Source organism: Papaver somniferum, chromosome 1 (genome assembly GCF_003573695.1).
Source record: "Papaver somniferum cultivar HN1 chromosome 1, ASM357369v1, whole genome shotgun sequence".
In the NCBI taxonomy this organism is placed as follows: Eukaryota; Viridiplantae; Streptophyta; class Magnoliopsida; order Ranunculales; family Papaveraceae; genus Papaver; species Papaver somniferum.
In genome coordinates this window covers 15,852,632-15,870,745 of record NC_039358.1, presented here as the reverse complement: position 1 = coordinate 15,870,745, position 18,114 = coordinate 15,852,632, and the positions used below count along the sequence as shown (strand labels likewise).

The following is an 18,114-nucleotide window of genomic DNA, read 5'->3' as shown; positions in this document are numbered from 1 at the left end:
TGTGTGATTCAATTGGTTCCAGTTAAGAAAAACCATTGTTATCTTGCTTTTGTATGGTACCAATTGTTTAGGCTTACAAAATTACGGTGCAATTGCAGTGCTTTTAATGTCTATGTTGTTTCAATTGATTCCGGTTGAGGTGAATAATTATACAAGTTGATTTATTTTGGTTTGTATGAATTATTTATGGCTTAACGAAATAATTTGTGTGCGGGATGAGTTGTTTAGTCCAATTCGATTCCGGATAAGAAACTAAGTTAATTATGATCTTAGTTTGTCTTATCAAAGTGAGGTTTCAGTTATTCAAGTCTAATCGAATGCCTAAACAAGGAATGCTAGTTAACTAACCTAGTACTTGTCTTTTTTAAAATTGAAAGGTCTAAGTTTATGAATAATTAAAACCTGATGAGAAAAATGGAGTTTATCTTTATTTTGGTCTTATCGAATTAAGCGGTTGTTTTTGAACAAGCAGTTTAGCAAAGGGACTAATGTGCTTAGTTGTTTGGTTTTCTAAACTAAATTGGAAAAATTGTTACGGACAATTATTTCCTTGGTAACATATCAAAATAAGACTAGTTATAGTTTCGGTTTTGATATTGGTTATCAGAACGTGATGTGTGGAACCCTCGTGCCTAACTCTACAAGTTTGCAAGTCTATTCTGAGATTTGTAAGATTCTTTTCGTAATGTCCTTTATTTTTTTGTTTCTTTGTCATTTTTGTGACAAAAATGGGGAGAAATATATGGAGTAAACAGGTGATGTTGGCATTGATTTTATATTGATTGGCATCGCTAAGGAAAAGAACATTGGTACTTGAATGTTTTATCTAATGAAAGAGTGAAAGCACAGACTAGGGGGTAACATGTCACATAAATTGGTATAAAAAGACGTGCGGATTGAATATCTACCTATCTTCCCGAGGGGGAATATTAGCTTTATTATTATAATGTCAACAACGACATTTTCAAGGATTGAATGTAAGCAGTTTTACTGTGCTGTTGAATCGGGAATCAAGTGGATTGTAATGAATTCTTGTAATTTGTTTATCCATATGATGTAAGAGTTTTGTCACTAAAATTGACAAAGGGGGATATTGTTAGAGCATTGCTCGGTTGAACCCACCAAGCGTTGGTATGTCAAGTTTGGTTGTCATATTTTAGTGAATCAAAACTCATGTTAAGAGTCGCTTGATTATGTACTAGAGTCAAATTCGTATAGGTTAGTTTGAAAGTATTAGGATATGAGATAGTACAAGTATTGTGAAGTCTTGAAGATGTGAAGAAGCAAGGAGCTACAACGACAACAATCATCCTTCCACTTGAGGTTAGTGATATTTGACTTGAACTTTTTCATTCCCTAACGTATCTTTCAAGTCGTGCATATTGAAAACATAACTGCGAAGCATATTTGAACTCCAGATAGACACAGTATTAAGGAATACAATACGAGGTTTATTGCTTAACCATTAAACTTTGTAGATAAGACATCGCCATAATCATTTGAATGATATTGTGATTATGTATGAGTATGAGGTGAGGATTTCATCCTAGGGAACAATATTTACATGTGTTCTAAGGAAGTAAGTTCATAAACTTTTTTGTGGACCGAAAAATAATTGCCAGGTGTTATTGGTTTTGTTATTCATTGCATATCTTATGAACAACCAATATGTGTGATAGAGTATGACCACTCACAACTTGCTGTGTTCTTGGTAGAACTATTCACAAAGGACTGACTTATGTATTGGTATAACTTTTATTAGTAAAACCGATCTTAAGTAATCACCTGTGGTATGGATTTTGTATGTCTGACCAATTAAAAGGAAAGGGGAACCGATCCTTGTAAGGGGGGCAGTACATCAAAGGGAACCGATCCTTGTATGGGGTGCAGCAAGGTTTATAACAGAAAGGGGAACCGATCCTATGGACATGTGCAACACGTTTTTAGGCAAAGAGGAATCGATCCTATGGACATGTGCTACACATATAAGTTAGATACCATATATATGTGGGGAACCGATCCTAGTACCTAGTCAGCCGAATTTTTGGAAAGCTAGTGTGACTATGCACAGTACTCACATGGATGTAAAACCGAAACTTGTTTTGGTAGAACCGTAAACCCATGATTGTGATTGAATGTTGGTTTGATCAATCACATAGTTCTTGAAAGTCATATGAACCAATTCTAAACTTGTTTGGAAGTGTGGCTAATCGGTTTCAAGGTTGTAAGTGTGAAAGAGAACTTACAAAGTTAAGATGTCGACAAACTTTGAACACGTGTTGTGAATGTTTATTTCTTTAATTGTTCAAAGATATTCCTTAACGGCTAAGGGAAGAGAATCCCAGGATCGAAACATAAGTAAGTTAAGAATCTTTTAATTAAGGTTATACATTTCATTTTGTGGGGAAATTACAGATTTAGTAATGTGCATTTACTAATTAGATTTTCCGAGAGATTTCGATCATTATTTTTGGACAGAGCATTTCCAGGAATTATGAAAACCGAATTTGTGTTTTAATGAATATCTTGAGAATATTTTAGGTTTTGGAAATTCCTTGACTCTCATCTTATTTCATGGCAAGATCAGCATGCGACTTACCAATGCAACTTTTCATTTCTTCAAAACATCAATTGGCATTCTATACACAGTGCTAGTTTCACATGGAGTAGGGCTCGCAATTGGTGCACTGGTCATGAATCTTCGGTCTGCAACAATAACGGCAGGAGTCATAGTGAACGCATTCTTTCTAGTCGGTGGCTACTACGTAAGAAACGTCCCAAAACTTATAGCATGGCTCAAGTACATTTCTGTCACCTACCACAGCTACAAACTCCTATTAAGTTCGCAGTATAAGAGCGACGGGATGTATGCATAGGGACCTAATACCACTTGCAAAATCGAGAGTAATCCTACTATAGAGAAGATTGGACTTGGAGGTGAAGCAATCTCATATCTCTCTTTAACTTCAATGCTTGTGGTTTTCAGAACAATTGCGTACCTCGCACTCATTAGGGTTGGAAAAGTGTCTCATTAATGGGTTGTCATGGAATGCTGACTCGAGACATGTTACCGGCGAACTAAGCGTAATTTTTAAAAAAAAGTCAGCAAACTTAAATACCAACAAATATTGATTAAGGCAAAAATATCATGAAATAGCAACAGGGATACCAATGGTACCTGCACGCTGGTACATACAAATTGTTACCTTGGTTATGTGTTACTTCATAATACTCCCTCCGTTCCTAAATAATAGGCTGGTTTCTATAAATAGATGTTTCAAAAAAATAGGCTGGTTTCCTAATTGGAAAAGTGAAATGTTATTTTAGTTTTTTGGGACCATTTTTCTTTTAGCTTCTTTTGACGACAAGTGTCATGTGAACCATTTCACTTTACTTCTTTTACTGACAAGTGTCATGGGGACCATTTCACTTCACTTCTTTTATTGACAAGTGTCATGAGGACCACTTTCAATGATTAGTACTCTTAATTTTTTTAATTTTCTCTAAAAATAAAATCAACCTATTAATTAGGAACGGAGGGAGTAGTATTTATTCATGAGGTCGAAGAAGGGATGAAGATCTGGAACAAAATGTAAAACCATATTTATAGTTTTGTACAAGAATTTCGTAGTGTATAAGAAATGGTTTTCGTTTTTTGTAGTATTTCTCATGCCCTTCATAATCTGTAAATCAAATTACTTTTCACATTTACTATATACAAAAGTCAGATTAACTGAACCTCCATAACTACAGACCTATCAGAAAAATTTAAAAACCATCGAGGTAGAAACCCCAGATTACCTTTCCATTCGATTGTTATACAGCGATGATACACACCGAAACAATCTCCCGTGATCTGCACCGTGGAGAAATCTACGGGCCATTAGGGCAGCCCCGCCGGAGGATTGCAGGGGATGGAGTCCACCACTTTTTTCTCTCTCACACGGTGTCCGTTACGGGATTATTTCTCGGTACACCAATCATTTCTGATTGTTAGAATACATCTATTTCTTTTTTCTTATATCTTTAGTTCCTCGAGTGAATTAATCGGTGATTAACGGGTAATCTTTATTATGTAATATTCTATTGTTCAAAATTTAGAAAAAAATATTCAAACCCCAAATAAACCAAACATCCAACAAATTTAGTTTGAGAAAAGAATCTATTTGACGCCTACTTTGTCTAATCTTTTTATCTGTAGCAGTGGTAGGAAATACTTTGTCAAGGCGTCTCAAGTTAACCCTCATGTATCATTCACCACGCTCCAAATAACATTTGGGGTATAGCTTTTGTGACCATCACCTTAGTTTGTTTGATGAGGACTCATCATCAGCCAAGTATGTGCACACAAATATCAAGTTTAAATTAAACACAAAATTGATTAAAAATACCAAAATCAACAATTTCTGGGTGAAAAGGATATTTAGATTTGATAATGTTTAAATGAACAAAAATGTAAAAATAGTCGAGATGTAAGCAGTTTCATCCTACCCATTTTGAATACTTTTTCTTATTTTTAATTTACATCAGGATGCATCCAGTTTCATCCTTACTATTTTTTAAGTTTAAGTCAGGATGACTCCAATTTCATTTTGCTATTTTTCGGGTGTCTATTTCACCCATAATAATTTTTACTCGTCCATTTGAACCATCTTTTAAAAATATTTGTACATATGAACCAATTTCGGTAAACTAAAACAATGGATGACAAATGAAACTTGTGTAGTTTGAACAACGATTTCTCCTGGAGAGAGGCAAGAGGACATGGTCACATGGAGACCTTTAATTTGTATAAGGTGGTTAAATTAGTCAGAACTTTTGACCTATCGAGTATGTTTACCTATATCCTATTCTACTGAATCAAGTACTGACTTGATAAAATTGCAAAATAATGGAGAGACCGTAGCTCCATACTGATCTAGATCAGAAGCTACATACCCAATGATGCAAAATCGTTACCTACATGAGTTATAGTCTGATATATACTACTCCCTCCGTTCCTTTTTAATAGGCTGGTTTCCTAAAATAAATGTTTCAAAAAAATAGGCTGGTTTCCTAATTAGGAAAGTCAAATGTTACTTTAGTTTTCTGGGACCACTTTTCTCTTAACTTCTTTTGATGACAAGTGTCATGTGGACCATTTCACTATACTTCTTTTGCTGACAAGTGTCATGGGGACCATTTCACTTCACTTATTTTATTGACAAGTGTCATGCGGACCACTTTCAATGATTAGTTCTCTTAATTTCCTTAATTTTCTCCAAAAACAAAACCAGCCTATTAAAAAGGAACGGAGGGAGTACTATTTAATGTCATCATTGCATTTCGCAGATTCATCATCAAAACATTTTGCAGATTCTATATCAAAATAATAACCGAAAGTTCTAAGATGGTGGTGGATTTTGGAGGTGGGAAAGAAGATGGAGTGGTCGGTGGTGGAGATGGAAAATAAGTTTCCCGTATATTAGTTTTCTTTTTTTGTTTAGTTATTGGGTGATCTTGTTTTTGGGCGTAAACAGAAAGTCAAGAGATTGTATTTATGATGCACAGAAATTTATATGGGTAGCACGTAGAATTGTTGAGGATACAAATTTATATGGATGGAAAAGATGGAAATAGGATGAGAAATAAAAAGAACCAATGCATATTATTAACAATACAAAAACTAGCTTTAGGAGAGAGAATGTCCAGGTTTTTCGCAGCAACAATGGTGGGAGGTTCGTATTCGCAACAGCACTTGGAAAGGTTTTTGGATTCAGATCAGCAAGGTAATCAGGGTAAGCAAATTTCATCAAGATCTTCAGTTGGAGGTAAAAGTTGGGTTGGAGTGGTCGGAGCTAACAGTTCTTCTAACAAGATTGCTCCGAGCTTAAACCAATCAGATGCTGAAGAAGGATGACAAGTGGTAAAAAACAAGAAAAGGGGTGTGTCATAATCTTTTGTAAACACAGGAAGTCATTATAGATTATGATTTCAAATCTTTTATTCTTTCTCATGATCTGAAGGGGTTTCTTTTCGAAGAGAAAACAAAAAACACTAAGAAAATAATCTACATTTTTATCAATTATGAAGGTGTGACTTGGATGAAAAATATTATGAGAAAGGAATCAAAAAAACAGTTTTATGGAAGTTGGTACTGGATCTTTCACATAGGTGATGAACATATTTTGTTCTCACGAAATCAAAATAGATTTGGAGAGTTCTTTCGCGCTACTGCTTCTTGTGAAGGCATCAAATCTCCTATGTGCTTTCCTATTGAAGAGGGTGAATCAAGATGGATGCGTTTTGTTAAGGGTTTCAATAATATCACTTCAAAAAGGATTTCAGTTTCTTCTAAGGGTGTTTCAAATACCATGGAATCACCAATGAGTCAACCGTCAGCAAAGATACAACCAATCATTCAGACTCCTTCAATCAATCATCTAGTTAGTGATAATCATCCAGTTAGTGAAAATCATAATTGGAGTAATGCAGTCATCATCGAAACCTCCAAGGAAGTAATCTCTTGGAATAACTTAGGCCTTGAGATCGCAAGGAGATTTCGTACTGATGTTGGTTTTGATATATTTTCGTTTGAAGGTACCAAGGTATTTTTCTTTGTTTCTTCTTCTTTGAAAAGAGAGAACATCATCATTAATGGTTTTTGGAATTATGATGACTTTACCATTCGTCTACTGCCTTGGTGGAACGCTTCAAACTCAGTAGATTTAGATGAGATCAATGCAGGTGGTTCATGGATTCAGTTAAAGGGAGTCCTTTTTATCCTTTGGGTCTCAATTTCTACAAAGACTTTTGTATTAGGTTTGGTGGTTTTTTATGAGTTCATTTTTCCACTTTAAACTGGGATGATGTTACTGTTATTCGTCTTAAAGTAAGAAGTTTCGATGGATTATCTACTTCTTTTCTCTATCATTTTGAAGGTCATTCTTTTCCAGTTCAAATTTCTCTGTTACAGTTCAACAAAGGTGATATTGTTCTCCCCAGGAAGAAACTGCGTGTTCAAAATTTGGATCTGGTCATCAATGACTTACCATCTAAGGAGTCAACCAAGAATATTTCCATTAATATTAATTGGCCGAATATTTCTCAATTAGTTTTGAGACCACTGGATTCTCGGCGCAGAGACTTACTCAAAAAGCTTTCTGATCTAGTTCAAGGTAAAGCCGTTAATTGCGGCAATAATTCAAATTCAAATACCAGTTCGAATAAATTCGAGCGGATTCAGATACAAGTTCGGCCAAGAATAATTTGGCCCAAGAAAATTTAAACTCAAGGGATGACTCAGATGATCATATGCTAACTCAGTTATTCAAATTTAAATCAGAATCAACTGTCTACAACGGTCATATTATCGACATTTAAAGATGAGGATGAAGTTAATGAGCATTTGAAGATGGCAGTCTTTATTCCCCAGAAGATTGATGCTGAGGGTAATTCTTCTCCAATGGAGATTATACAACCGATTCAGGCAAGGAAACAAAAAAAATCACATAACTGATTTCAGTTATTTCTGGAATACAACAGAGAAATTGAGCACTTTGAAAGGTAAAGTTGATCCTGTTTTAAGAAAACAATTTTAGACAATATTATTTCAATGATTCCAATTTGTCCAAAGCTTGGAATTCATTTCAAGGGTTCTAAAGAAGACATTGATGATGACATGATATATCAACTTAAATTGCATCTTCTTAACTTTGATATGGAGTACAGGAAAGATTTTTAGTTTGATTGCTTTCTCTTGTAGTGGTTTTTCAGAAGTTTTATTCAGCAGTTTTGTTTCTTTATGGTGTCAAAAATAATTTGTTGGAACATTAGGGGCCTAAATGATCTCAACAAGAGAGATATTGTTAAGAAGAAAATCAAAGATTGAAAGCCTTGTATAATGTTTCTTCAAGAAACTAAGTTACAAGAGTGTAATGATATTTTAGTTTGGCAGTGTTGGAGTAAAAATTCTGTGCAGTGGTTGGACTCTCCCTCAAAAGTTAATTCTGGAGGTATTTTATGCCTCTGGGATTCAGATAAAATTCATGTTTTAAACTCTCTTATTGGTCCTTATTCAATAACTATTCATTGCAAAACCATTTCAAGTTCTTTTGAGTGGATGTTTACTGGAATTTATGCTCTCTGTGCTTCTAATACTGAGGAAGTAAAACTTTTTTGGAGAGAATTAGAAGAAGTCAGATGTTTTTGGGATTTTTCTTGGGTTATTGGTAGTGATTTTAATGAAATAATATTCACTCATGAAAGATCTTCAGTAGGAGTAGTTACTGCTGGTATGAAGAGATTCAACAGCTTCATTTCTAAACATCATCTGATTGATTTACCCTTGATTGGTGCTACCTATACTTGGACAAACAACCAACACAATCAATAAGAAGTAAAATTGATAGGATGCTAAATTCTCATTCTTGGGAATTAATGTTTCCTCAAGTTATTCAGCAATCTCTAGCAAGACCTTGCTCTGATCTTAATCCAATTGCTTTTCTTTGTGATGGTGTGAAGCATGAACCTTATCCATTCCGCTGTGATTATTTCTGGCTTTCTCATCCTGATTTTGTTAATGATGTTAGAAATTTTTGGTCTTCTTTTATTGTTTCTGGTAGTGCAGGCTTTTTGTTTTGCAAGAAACTTTAATTGCTCAAAGTTAAGTTGAAAGAATGGAGTAAAGCTGAATTTGGAGATTTTGAAAGAAGATTGGAGGATATAGAAAACATCTTTGTTGATCTTGATGTTGTGGAGAATTCAAATAATGGATTAACATAAGAACAATGGGAAGAAAGATTAAAAGCAAGGCAAGAGTATTGCAATCTTACCATCTCTATAGAGCTGAGAAGTGGAGAAGTAGATCAAGAGTTACTCATATCAAAGATTTTGAAAACAATACTGAATATTTTCATAGAATAGCAAATGACACGAGAAGAAGAAACTTTACTGGTTCTATTAAAGTGGATGGTGTGCTCACCTCAGGTGAGCAAGAAATCAAAAATGGTATTGTCTCTTTGGTTTAGAATATTTTTCAGACTCAACATTCAAGAATATTTCTATGGAGGGTATGAATTTTTCAAAAATTTCACAAGAGATGTGTGTTTGGCTTGAGAGAGATATAGAGGAAGAAGAATGTAGCTGCTATTAAGTTGCTTAGACAAAACAAGGCACCTGGCCCAGATGGCCAATTAAATTCCATTATCTTTGTTGGGATGTTTTAAAAAATGATCTTATGAATATTCTCAAGGAACTGCAGCATAAGAACTTTCTTGATTGGAGACTGAAGAATACCTTCATTTCCTTAATCCCCAAGAAGGACACCATTGAAGAGATAAGGATCTTAGACCAATAAGCTTAGTCCATGGAGCTTACAAAATTGTTTCAAAGATTCTTGTTGAAATATTTAAATAAAGTCTTCCTTACATCATTTCTGAAATTCAGACTGCTTTCATCAAGAAAAGACAAATCCTTAATGGTGTTTTGATTGCAAATGAGTTGATGGATTCAAGAATCATAAGTGGAAAACCTGGTATTCTCTGCAAAATTGATTTTGAAAAGGCTTTTGACCATGTGAACTGGGACTTTCTGGATGATATGTTTTCTCTTATGGGCTTTAGAGATAATTGGAGAAAATGGATTAGAAGGTGTGTAGAATTTTCAAGATTCTCTGTGCTTATTAATGGTAGTTCTGCAGGTTATTTTAAAAGCAAAAAAAGAATTAGGAAAGGTGACCCAATTTCACCTTTTCTTTTCCTTCTTGTTGGTGAAGCTTTGAATTTCATAATTAAGCAAGCTCAAGAACAAGGAATTCTTTCTGGTTTTCAAGTCAAAAATGAAGGTGTGATGGTCTCTCATCTGCAATTTGCAGATTACACTTTGGTGTTTTTGGATGCTGATGTTGGGAAAGTCAGGAATTTGAGGTTGGTTATTCTTTCGTTTGAGCTCCTCACTGGTTTAAAAATAAATTTTGCTAAATTTTTCAGATATATGGAGTAGGATATGAGGGTGATTTGCCTTTATTTTCTTCTATTTTGGGTTGTTATCAAGGTTCTCTTCCAACCTCTTATCTTGGTTTTCCTTTAGGATATAAAAGTGGTTTGCCTTTATTTTCTTCTATTTTGGGTTGTTATCAAGGTTCTCTTCCAACCTCTTATCTTGGTTTGCCTTTAGGATAGCCAAATGGGACAAAGTCATAGAAAGATTCATAGCTAGACTTGCAGGATGGAAGAAATCTCTTTTATCTAGAGCTGGCAAAATCACTCTAATTAACAGTGTGTTGTCTTGTCTACCTGTGTATTATATGTCTCTTTTAGAAATTCCTTCTTATGTCATTAAGAAGTTAGAAAATATTATGGGAGATTTTCTTTGGCATGATAACAAAGGTAGAAGGAAAAATCATTTGGTAAAATGGAGTGCATTAAGCAGAAGGAAAAAATCTGAAGGTTTGGGTATTAAAAATCTCAAAATGTTCAATCAATCTCTTCTTACTAAATGGCTGTGGAGATATTCCACTGAAGATAACCCTCTTTGGAAAGTCATTGTTGATGAGAAATATGGCCTGGTGAAGTATCTTGGACTTCTACGAAAACAACTTGTTCTTATGGTGTTTCAGTTTGGAAGTCAATTATGAAGAATAGCTCTATCTTTCTCAAATTTGTGAAGTTCAAGGTTAATAATGGTGCTTTTGTGAGATTCTGGGATGATAATTGGTTGTATGATTCTCCAATAAAATTTTGTTATCCAAATCTTTATGATATTGCTAGATCCAAGACTTCTTTTGTTGCTAACCTTTGTCCTGCAGTTGGCAATTTGGTTTCCTGGAACTTGCACATTCCATCAAGATTGAATGCTTCTGCCAGAGTAGAATTCACTTTGCTTAATTCTGATCTTGCTTCTTTCAACTTGATTGCTAATGTTGAAGATGAATTGCTTTGGAGATTTTCTGCAAAAGGAGCTTTTTCAGTGAAATCTCTTTATGATTATCTTTGGATGATAATTCTGTGGTTGTTGATTCAATTTTTGCTCACATTTGGAGACTTAAATGTCCTCCTAAAATTGCCTTCTTTCTTTGTCTTATTTCTCATAACAGGTTACCTACTAAATATTTTCTTTTAAGGAGAAGAATTGAAGTTCCAGATACTTGCTTATTTTGCAGTGAGCCAGAATCAACTTCTCACCTTCTTCTTCATTGTAGATTTGATAGAAAAGTTTGGGAAGTCTTTTTAGATAAGTTGCATTAGTTCTTCTCTACACCTGTGAATGCTCCTGCATTTCTACATCATAAAACTATGGATACAAGATCTTAAGTTATGTGGCTCTATCGACTATTATTTTTTTCTGATAACTTATCAATTAATGTTTTACGTTATTAGTTGGGGACTATAATGAACTCTATTTAAGTGATATAAGACAACTTCAAAATGTTAACTACATATACTATACATTAAAATAAAAAGTTTTATAAATTATTATGCACTTTTCACTTCACGATTCTAACATAATAGAAATTAAAAAAAAAATTGATAAATTATTATGAATTGTTAATTCACGATTCTAACCTACGATATGATTTTTAAAAATAGAAGATAAAATGATCAAATATTGGTTGTCTAGGTGTTCATTTTCTTGTGTACTTCTCCCGTGCAAATCCAATATTCTCTACTTTCCAGCCGGATCTATCTGTTTCCGGTACCAATGATTACTTTTCTAATACGGATTGGCTACATACGTATTTCACTTGGGGTCTTATTCTACCTCTTGATATCAATAACCTACTTTTCTTGCCCTCGAGAATAAAGCATGTTTGGTGAAAGGCATGTATTCGTGATTCATCAAACATATACAAAGTTTATTGCCGTCTTACGTCCATTTTATTTAATCGATAAAGAATTTGGTATTAGCGAGTTTCGAACTTAGACCATTGGTAAAGTTTACTTCTCTCTTACGCCCTGGGTTTTTTAATACGTCGGAATTTCTTGTTTTTATTATGGGCTATGTGGCACCTTTGGTGACTTAGTTACTGTAAATTCGTCTCTCTTCTTCATTCAGCAATAAAACATGCATCATCTTTAGTATTAACATTCTCTGCATTCAATCAGTATTTTGGAAGATTCCTTCAGTTCACATTATCGTAGTCCATATTATAAATTCTCTTGAGGATATCACAAGCGTAAAATTGTGCATCCCTGGAAACTAAGGGGCACATTGCCTTGTAAATTTAGATGAACATCTTGACACTTGGAACAATTTTCCAAGGGAAAAAAGATTCTTTTATTGAACATGTCGCGGCTAATTATTCTTATCTTTTCTAAAACATATATTTTACGACCTTGTCTTCTAATTGCTTCGTCCGTTTCTAACAAATAGGTTGATTTTCTTATTTGGAAATGTCAAAAAAATAAGCTAGTTTCTGTAAATAGAAAGCTAAATATTATGAATCTACCGGTCTACTCATAAAGGGACTACTTCTCACTTCTTTTTCTCTCTTAACATAAAAATGAGACTACTTTTCTCTATATTTTTCTCTAATATCAAATACATGTGACCAAGGATTAAATAGAAAACGGAAAATGGGTCATTTGTCCAAATATTTTTAAATCACGGTTCAAATGGACGAGTAAAAAATAGTTTGGGTGAAATGACCAAAAAAAAAATAGTAAAATTTAAAAAATAGCAAGGATGAAACTGAATACATCCTGTGTAAATTAAAAATAAGAAAAAATACTTGAAAATGGGCACGATGAAACTGATTACATCCTGTCTATTTTTACATTTTTGTCCATTTAAACAATATCAAAATCTAACTGTCCATTTCACCCAGGAATTGTTGATTTTGGTCTTTTTAACCAATTTTATGAATAAAAAAGGTATGAAAAATTGCTATAATGATTAGTTTTCTTAAATCTTTATGCAAACCACGCAAACCTATTTTTTAAAAATGGAGGGAATACTATTTAAGCCTAAACTTTAGAAGAAGAAAAAATTATACATGTTATTCTCCAGCAAGCTAGTTGATTCAAAAGAGAAAAAAAAAACAAGCTAAAAAAAACAAACAAGCTAGACCAATTTTGTACCTCATACATGTATACGACATTTTGCACACTTTTAATATATTCAGCTTGTATGGATACAACGAAACAACACAAATTTTTTTAAAAAACCTAAAAAAACAATCAAGCTTTTTGGGGTGATTTTGATTTTTATAACAAATTTTCATACTTCCTTGACTTGGTAACTCACCCAGGTCTCGGGAAGTTTCTCGGCAATTCTCGTCTCCCAGAAATTAATACACATGTCTTAGTTATGGACTAAGAGCGTGTATCTCGGCGAGATCTTGGCCGCCTTGGCCAATATTGATTACATTTATTATAATCCTAAAAATTCTCAACGGATCGTTCCAATAAACCTCCTTTCATTTTAATTATGTAGGAATTACCTATAGGTACTATTATGGTGTTCTTAGTTAGTGGCAGGTCCATCCACTAAAGCCCAGTAACTGGAGGTCCATAATAAAAATAAAAAAATAAAATTGAACCCAAATTTTTAGTCCCTGCTTCATACACGTGCGTGACCTTTTCTGTGCATTTTTAAAATCACCGAAATACCCCTTCTCTATGAGGTTTATAACCAGTTTCATTTTTCTACTCGCTCATTTTTTCAGATCCATTTTTTTCTCTCTTTCCTCTCGATGCAGCTTCAAAATCCCGACATCGTTTTTGAAGATTGTTTGTTCCAGGTATGTTTTCTAATCATCTTATTTGATTCTTTGTTAGTTTTCTTTTTTTTTGATTTGTTTTTTTGACCGAATCATGAGAATCAAATCGATTTTCATGATGTTTTATATTTTTTTTTCCTTTTTGGTAATCGTTATAGATGTATTCCCAACTGATTTTGATGATTTACAGTTTTTTTATTAATTTATTAGTGTTTTAGATCGTCTTTGGTTTTGTTTTACTCATGGATTCATCACTTAATTTGTATGATTCAGCAGTACATATATGTCGTACTGAAAACTGCTGAATCAATTTTGTTATTAGTTATATTTTCATCACTTTTTGGTAATCGTTATAGATGTATTCCCAACTGATTTTGATGATTTACAGTTTTTTATTAATTTATTAGGTTTTAGATCGGCTTTTGATTTTGTTTTACTCATGGATTCATCACTTGAGTTAGATTTACTTATACCACTTCCATTTTGTTGGTTTTAGATGTGTTTCAGTTTGTTTTTGTATATGAAGCAACAGTACGTATATCCCGTACTGACAGAAACTCAATTTATTAAGAAGAAGAAGAAGATGATGATGATGATGCATCGTTATGATTTACGACGAGAAGATTTGTTTGTGTTTCCGGGTATGTTTTTTAATCATCTTTTTTGATTATTTTGTTCATTTTTCTTCATTTGATTTTTTTTCCGATTGTATTATGAAGATCAAATCGATTTTCATGATGCCATTATGTTTTTAGGTTTGATACAGTTTGATTTTGTGTATGAATTGACAGTACGTATACGACGTACTGATACAAAATTCTTATGATTCGGTTATATTCAAATTTTTGCCATTTTTTTTGGTTCGATCTATGAGTACGTATGTGTAGTACTGAAATATGTGCTTTGATTCGGTTATATTCAGAGTTTTTCCATTGTTTTTGGGTTCGATCCATGAGTACGTATGTGTAATACTGAAGTATGTGCTTTGATTCGGTTATATTCAAAAGTTTTCCACTGTTTTTGGGTTCGATCCATGAGTAAGTATGTGTAATACTGAAATATGTGCTTTGATTCGTTTATATTTCTGAGTTTTGCTATTGTTTTTGGGTTTGATCCATGAGTACGTATGTGTAATACTGAAGTATGTGCTTTGATTCAGTTATATGCATGGATTCATCACTTCTTCTTGATATGCAATTGATTTTTTAGTTCATGAATATGCAGTACATATATGACGTACTGTTACAAACTTCTCTCTTACATCAAATAATTTTGACAGAAGCCATTCTGGTTTTTCCTTTTCATGGTATTCCAGTGCATGTATAATGAACTGGAATACTAAATAAGAAAAAGACTATTCTTGTCTCATATTAGTTATTTAGATATGAAATTGCTGTATTAGCTTGGATTCAAGATTATGTCCACATAGCCAATCCTTAAGTTAAGGATTTAGTTGCAACAAAGCTAATCATTTCTTATTTCAGGTTCAAAGTGATCATTTTGATGAGTTTTTCGCCCCTAAGTTGGACAAACATGGTTATCAAGCTCTCTACAAGAAGAAGACAACAGAGGTTTGCTTGCGGACATTTTTGATTTAATGGTCATAAACTCCAAATATTCAGTTTTGTGATAATGAATCTGTTCACTGTAGGTTTACACCGGGACTTATGCTATCGATGGTTGTGCAACATTTTTCCGAAGGGACAGATTTTCCCATGTGAAGAAATACGAGGTTTGGAGATGACAGACTTTCTTTTGAATTTATTGTTACTCTGTTGGTTCACATGTTAAACAGTTTACTTTTGTATGTAGGTCTATTTCAACAAGGCTGCTCAGTCACTGACAGATGTTGTGGTCCCAATCACTCAGAAGAAAGCTGTTTTGTCTCGACTTCTTAAGGTGATTTTTCTTCTTTGGGAGTCTCTTATGCAGTTAGTTGGTGCTGAGATTCTTTCCCAGAATCTTACTCCCTGTATTATTCTATTTGTCCATTCAATTTTGTATAGGATAATGTTGCGCTAATAGCGGTTCTGGAAGCAAAATTTAGCAACCACGGAGCCGATACTCCTGGAAAGCGGCAGCTTCTTTGTGTGGTAAGAAAATTGAAATGTTGTCTGTTACATTTTCATTTGTGCAAAGCATCCTAATATGTTACTCTAGTTTTCTATGTATCACTCGATCCTTGATAATCACTTTCAGGGTTTGCTGTAGATATTCAGTAGCTTCTTATGGACATTAATTTTTTTGGTTAGTTTTTTAGTGGTTATGTCACCCTGTTCAATCATGCAAAACTGTACCTCTTTTGTATTAAACAAATACTAGAGATTAATGGTATGATCCTACAATATATGTGATGTAAAACGTATATTGTAGTGCAGCAAATATGTACTCGAATTTGTAAGCATTCAGATATATAATCGGATTTGTAAGCAGAACGACAGATATTTATCATTAATTCTAATTTATTTATCATTGATTCTTACAGATTTGTACTCTACCTGGAAGCAGTGCAGCAAATATGTACTCGAATTTGTAAGCATTCAGATATATAATCGGATTTGTAAGCACTACGACAGATATGTACTCAGACAGATATGTACTCAAATTTGTAAGCAGTGTAGCAAATATGTACTCGAATTTTTAAGCAGTGTACCAGATATGTACTCAAATTTGTAAGCAGTGTAGACACACACGTTTGGTAGTAATGGGCATTATGGACATTTCCATGGTTTAATTAATTTTGGACCTCCAGATAAAAAAAAATTCAGGTAGGACCCTACTATAAATAACTATATGGACCTAGGACCAAACAAGAAATTTTCCTTTAATTATTTTATGTGAAAATCATTTGAATTTTCGGTAACTTAAAAAAGAAAGAAAGAAGAAAGAAAGATTTCCTTAACAACAAGCCAATTAGAGTGTTCCTGTAGAAGTAAGGGAAAATGAAGATAAAGAAAAATGTGAGCCTTTGCTCTTCTTTTTCTTTTTTTCTTGGTAGGCGGCTTCACAGAGCCAAACGAAAAACAACAAAAAAATAAGAGAAGAAACAAACTAGAACCTAAAAAGTATCGGCAAGGAGATAGATGGAAATGCAAGAAGGAGGTTGGGAAGATGTCCATTGAGCTTGGACATGATGCTTGACAGCGAACTTAGCGAGTACATGAGCAATATCATTTGGTCTTCGTACAAATTGGAACACAACCTGAGAGAATATGGAGATAAAAGCTCTCAACTCATTGACGATGTTCAGGACTCTCCAGGGGACCCTTGTAGAAACATCATTGAGATACTTGAGCATGGAAATGGAATCACTTTCAATCAATATGTTGTGGAGGTTCAACCGATTGGCAAGCCTAGCAGCTAAAATAAAACCATTAGCTTCAGCAATTAAGGGGCTACAGAGCGTACCAATAGAAGTTTCAGATCCCACAAACGCTCCATAATGGTTCCTTGCGACAACAACGTTAACAGAGTAATCATCTTTCAGCCCAACATTAATATTTATCTTGATAGTGTTTTCTGGTGGAGGAGTCCACTGAATATCCGTGGAAGACGAAGTGGAGATATCCAACATAGAGATTGATGACGACAGCTGCTCATTTTCATAATTAAAATAAGAATTAAACCAAAACAGTCCTTGTCTAATGACTGCTGCAATATTGACTTGTTTTTTTTCTCAAAACTAAGATTATTTCTGGCCTTCCAGATTGCCCAAAAAATACTATAGCCCAGTTAAAAGAGATAGCCATCATCATTGAAGCTTAACCATTTAGAAATCAGAGTTTTCAGAGATACCTCACTGTTGTTTTCCAGTCTTAGACCAAGGGGAGAAGCAAAAAGGATTGCTTGAATAAGAGGACACCGAAGAAAAAGATGTTCTGCAGTCTCAGGTGATGATTGACACGGATGACAGTCAGTTGCAATTTCTTCTACAAATCTACCCACCTTGTTAAGAACTCCAATACCATCATGTAGGAGTCTCCACATAAAATTGTGTATTTTGGGGGCAAACCCTAAATTTCTTCAAAGGGAATGTATTATCATTTAGATGGGATGATTCATTTGAGACTGAAGAGATCAGAGTCTGAAACGACTTTGCAGTAAAATCTTCATGGGTGGTTAGGTCCAAACCAACTTGTCTTTTGAGTCTTTATTGATGTATATCTTCAGAATTTGGGTGGTTGCGAAATGATCAAAAGTTTGCAAGATTAGATTCGTACTCCAATCCTCATCCATCGTAATGAGCTCATTAACCCTTTGAGGTTTGGTTGCTCCATAAATGGAAATAATAGGTGTAAATACCAAGGATCTTCCCCTGCGTTAATTGTAGTTCCATCACCAATGAGCCATAGACAACCCTGCTTCAACTGTGTTCTACTATCTAGAATAGCTTCCCAAGTATTAGAGTATTTTTG

At 34.0% G+C, this 18,114-nt stretch overlaps 1 protein-coding gene and 2 long non-coding RNA genes across 3 annotated transcripts; 2 read left to right on the top strand and 1 right to left on the bottom strand.

Annotated features, from left to right (window-relative positions):
- The first annotated feature begins 14,267 nt into the window (after positions 1-14,267).
- Positions 14,268-15,433, top strand: LOC113326269. Its single transcript, XR_003348356.1, has 3 exons — positions 14,268-14,340; positions 15,184-15,270; positions 15,351-15,433. It is a non-coding gene; the product is annotated as an uncharacterized LOC113326269 (long non-coding RNA).
- A 142-nt stretch (positions 15,434-15,575) lies between these two features.
- LOC113326266 lies at positions 15,576-16,224 on the top strand. The gene is made up of 3 exons (XR_003348355.1): positions 15,576-15,598; positions 15,706-15,792; positions 16,185-16,224. It is a non-coding gene; the product is annotated as an uncharacterized LOC113326266 (long non-coding RNA).
- Positions 16,225-16,757: 533 nt separating this feature from the next.
- Positions 16,758-17,920, bottom strand: LOC113353058. Its single transcript, XM_026596803.1, has 2 exons — positions 17,495-17,920; positions 16,758-17,291 (listed from the first exon to the last, which is right to left on the bottom strand). Exons 1-2 carry the CDS (start codon positions 17,684-17,686, stop codon positions 16,758-16,760), a joined length of 726 nt encoding a protein of 241 aa, XP_026452588.1. The 5' UTR covers positions 17,687-17,920.
- Between the last annotated feature and the right edge of the window lie 194 nt (positions 17,921-18,114).

Bases quoted from the DNA above. Each gene is read 5' to 3' on its own strand.
- LOC113353058 (XM_026596803.1), bottom strand. From the start codon at position 17,686: ATGTGGAGACTCCTACATGATGGTATTGGAGTTCTTAACAAGGTGGGT. The intron at 17,292-17,494 runs GTATCTCTGAAA...GAAAATGAGCAG, and splicing joins GACTGGAAAACAACAGTGAG to CTGTCGTCATCAATCTCTAT.